This window comes from Ursus arctos, unplaced genomic scaffold (genome assembly GCF_023065955.2).
Source record: "Ursus arctos isolate Adak ecotype North America unplaced genomic scaffold, UrsArc2.0 scaffold_22, whole genome shotgun sequence".
Taxonomy (NCBI): Eukaryota; Metazoa; Chordata; class Mammalia; order Carnivora; family Ursidae; genus Ursus; species Ursus arctos.
Window position 1 is genome coordinate 58,179,319 of NW_026622897.1, and position 4,015 is coordinate 58,183,333.

The 4,015-nt window shown below is 41.8% G+C and overlaps 1 protein-coding gene across 1 annotated transcript; it reads right to left on the reverse strand.

Annotated features, from left to right (window-relative positions):
• Positions 1-2,814: 2,814 nt before the first annotated feature.
• Positions 2,815-3,765, reverse strand: LOC113248253 (olfactory receptor 52H1-like). Its single transcript, XM_026489622.3, has one exon. It carries the CDS (start codon positions 3,763-3,765, stop codon positions 2,815-2,817), a length of 951 nt encoding a protein of 316 aa, XP_026345407.2.
• Between the last annotated feature and the right edge of the window lie 250 nt (positions 3,766-4,015).

Sequence of the window (4,015 nt, forward strand, 5' to 3'; positions counted from 1 at the left end):
TCTACAGCAAAGTCCTTCTATCTCCTGCCTCCTTTCTTTCCCCACCAGGGGTAGTCTCGCTGCAGGCGGGTGTCCTCCCACAGCTTTTCCCGATCAGGCCTGCGCCGCCCCCTCGGGATGGGGGATAACCAGAGATAGTCCTTGGGTGCTCAGTCTGCACAGCCCCTGTTCCGGGCAGTGTGGGCTGGGTTTGCACTGCCTTCAGAAGCCCCTGCAGGACATTTCAAGGAAATTCTGCCTTGCTCCATAACCATGGAACTTCCTTTTCAGCTGTCTGCTCAGACTCCTGGCATATTTGGGGTATAGGGAAAATATTTGTGTGTGTTCCCTGAGTTGGGTTTTCTGAATAACTTTTGCCAAAATCTTGGCATCCTGGGCTAAGAGCAAGTCTTGGGAAGTTAATTTACAATGATAGGGAGATAACCAAAGATAGTGAGAAATCTCCGGAGAGATTCACCTAATTCCAGAAGGACAAAGACGTGGCTGGCTTTATTGCTGAAGACGTGTGTCTCATCTTTTCCCTGGAGAGATTTATTTCTCATCAGACTCCAAAGAAACTTTCCCCAAAGGAAGGGGGAATCAGGGGGAGGAAAAATAGTCTCTGGCTTCTGCAAGCAGGGAAAACACATTTTTCTTCACTCTTTGATTTTGCACGGACAGGACATTTGATCTAGCCTTCATTGTATAGCCTTAGTGGTAAGAATCAGGTATGGAAACCACACAGCTGGTATTTGCTTTTTAAGGCAATGATAATAATCTATTCCTGATCCAGAACACTTTGTGTGCACCTTCAGGACAAAGTTGATAACATGAGTATTTAAAAGGCAGCTTTGGTTTAGCTCAGAAAAGATGTGAAAGAGTGAGATCTCTGTGCTGGAGAAATCTGCCTTTGTGGGAGCTAGGACAGTAAGTAAGAGCAAATGCTTTGAAATCAGACAGACCAATTAGCTTTATGCTCATCATATATTATCTATATGATATGGAACATATTATTTAACTTTTTGATTAAGGTAAGACTCACACAACATAAAAATTCACCATCTTAGCCATTTCACAGTGTTCAATTCAATGGCTTCTAGTACCTTTACAATGTTGTGCAATCATCCCCACTGTCTAATTCCAGAACATTTTCATCGCCCCACATGGAAAGCACACCCTCACCAAGAAATCACGCTTTATTTCCCCTTCCCCCAGCTACCTAGCCACTACGGATTGACTTTCTGTCTCTGTGGATTTGACTATTCTGGACTTTGGACATAAACGGAATCATACACTGTATCAGCCTTCTGTGTCTGGCTTCTTTCACTTGGCATAGTGCTTTCAAGGTTCCTCCATGTGATATTCTGTATGAGAACTTCAGTCCTTCAAATGGCTGAAAAAGACTCCATTGTTTAGACTGAACATATTTGTTTTGTCCATTCATCAGTTGATATGCATTTAATATGAGTTGTTTCTATTTGGGGGGCTATTACGAATAATGCTACTATAACATTTATTTACAAGTTTTTGGTGTAAACGTCTATTTTCAATTTTTTTTTTTGGTATATACCTGGGAGGAGGACTGAGTCATTCGATAATGCTAGATTTAACCTTTTGAGGAAGGGCCAATCTGTATTCTACGAAGGCTGCACCATTTCATAACCCTACTAGCAAAGCATCAGGGTTCAATCTCTTCACATCCTCCTCCACACTTATTATTTCCCATTTTAAAAAAAATTACAGTTATCCTGGTGGGTGTGAACTAAAACAATAAAGGGGGATTGAACAAATATTTGCTTTCACTCCCTTTCCTACCCAAGTGCAAGCTAAGTTTCAAATTCCAGAGGAAATAGCATCTGTGAAAGTCCAGAAGGAAAGTTTGAAAAAGCATAAGATGTACGGGATGATTGAGTGTAAAGGGCACGTGAGCCACAGTGAAAGGAAGGGGGAGAAGTGGGTCAGCGGACACCAAGCAACGTCTGGTTAGCACCAACTGTGCTGTAAAAGGTTTTGAAGATATGTCAGGGCATTTGAGTTTTCTTCCAAGCAAAATGGGTAATTTGAATGATTTTTAAGTAGAGGATTGACAAAATTAATTGGCATTTAGTAAAGACCGCTCTAGCTTCTGAGTAAAAAAATGGATGCAAGAGAGAAAAAATTGGAGTGAGCAAATTCCAAATGAAGCTGCTGGATAGATACAGGACACACACACACACACACACACACACAGAGGTGATCATATTTTAATATGACACATGTGAAAGAATTTAAAGGATATTCAGAGGACATAATTGATAAGAAATGAATTTGAGTTCGTGTTGATTATGGAGTTTCAGTGGGATAGCCAGGAGGCACTGCCAAATACGGAGTCAGCTATGTGGGACAGAGAAAGAATTAGGAGTAGAGCTTTTGATGTGGGAATTTTCAGCATGTGGTTGGTTATTGACTTTATGAGCTTAATGGGTACTAAACAAGCCTATGAATAAAGTACTATTTTCTCTTTTCCTTCTTTTTAAAAATTTATGTAAGGAGGACATTGAAACAGGACAAAGGACCAAAGGAAGAGTAAGCATTTTTTGCATTTAAGTTTTTGATTGTAGAAAATTAGGATTCTTCCATCTGATGTCTGTCATTTTCTAGGGACTTGAAAAATCCTTACCTCTCTTCCTCTAATCCTACCAGTGATTTTTTTCCACCAGAATTAAGGTCTTGAGATTCATAGGAATTGAGTCCATTATTGGAGCTTCCTGCTACTGATTTACTTAAGAAATTCTACTAAATCAACATGATTACTTAACTTCCCACAATTTTTCTGTCCATGTTCTCAGCCCAGGGTCACTGCCTCCCTTTAGGAAAGAAAAGGAGGATGACCTTGTCCCTGATCTGCTTGGTTTTTACACCGTAAATGATGGGATTGAGTGCGGGAGGGATTGCCACATAGAGGTTGGCAAACATGATGTGAAAGGTGAGAGAGATATTGTGGCCGAAGCGATGAGTGAGGACAGAGAACATGGCTGGTGTGTAGAAGATGAGAATGACACTGACATGGGAACCACAGGTGCTGAGGGCTTTCTGTCGGGCATCTCCGGAAGGAAGGTGGAAAACAGCATGAAGGATGAGAGAGTAAGAAATACCAATGAGGATCAGGTCTGAGATAATAGTCATTAAGGGCACAGCAAAACCGTACCAGATGTTGATGGAGATGTCAGCACAGGCGAGCCGGGCAACACCTATATGTTCACAGTATGTGTGCGGGATGATGCGTGTCCTGCAGAAGGGCAAACGTTTCACCAGGAAAACAATAGGCAGAATGACACTAAAGCTCCGACCAACAATGCCCACCATGATCTTGACAATTGTCCTAGGTGTCAAAACGCTTGTGTATCTCAGAGGAGAACAAATGGCCATGTAACGATCAAATGCCATGCCCAACAAAATGGCTGAGTCCAGAAAAAAGCTGAAGTGAAGAAAGAACAACTGGGTAAGGCAGCCAGGAAAAGTGATTTTCTGAGCTTTCAACCAGAATATGCCAAGTGTTTTGGGCACACACGTGGTACATAATATGAGGTCTGCAGAGGCCAACATGAAGAGAAAGAAGAACATGGGTTCATGGAGACTGTGGTCCATAGTGATGAGGTAAAGAAGGATCCCATTACCTGCAAGGGCCACCAGGTAGATAGTGAAGAAAGGAATCCCAATCCAGATGTGGAACTGCTCCAGCCCTGGGATTCCCACCAACATGAAGGAGCCTGGATTGACACTTGTCAAATTCAATGTGGCCATCATGGTAATTTAATTCCTTGAGGACAAAATGCAGTATTTTATTTCTGGAACTGGCTGGCCATGAATTCCCTTTAAGTCTTTTCCAGAACTAAGATCCCTTTGTTCCCATAGCATAACAAACACTAGGGCAAACACAACCTACCTTTTGTCGCAATTTCTACAGCACATAGCAAAGGCTGCCAAGAGATATCAATTAAACCAATAATTCCCTATCTATAGACATTACCATAACAGTGTTTTTGCTATACTGAGA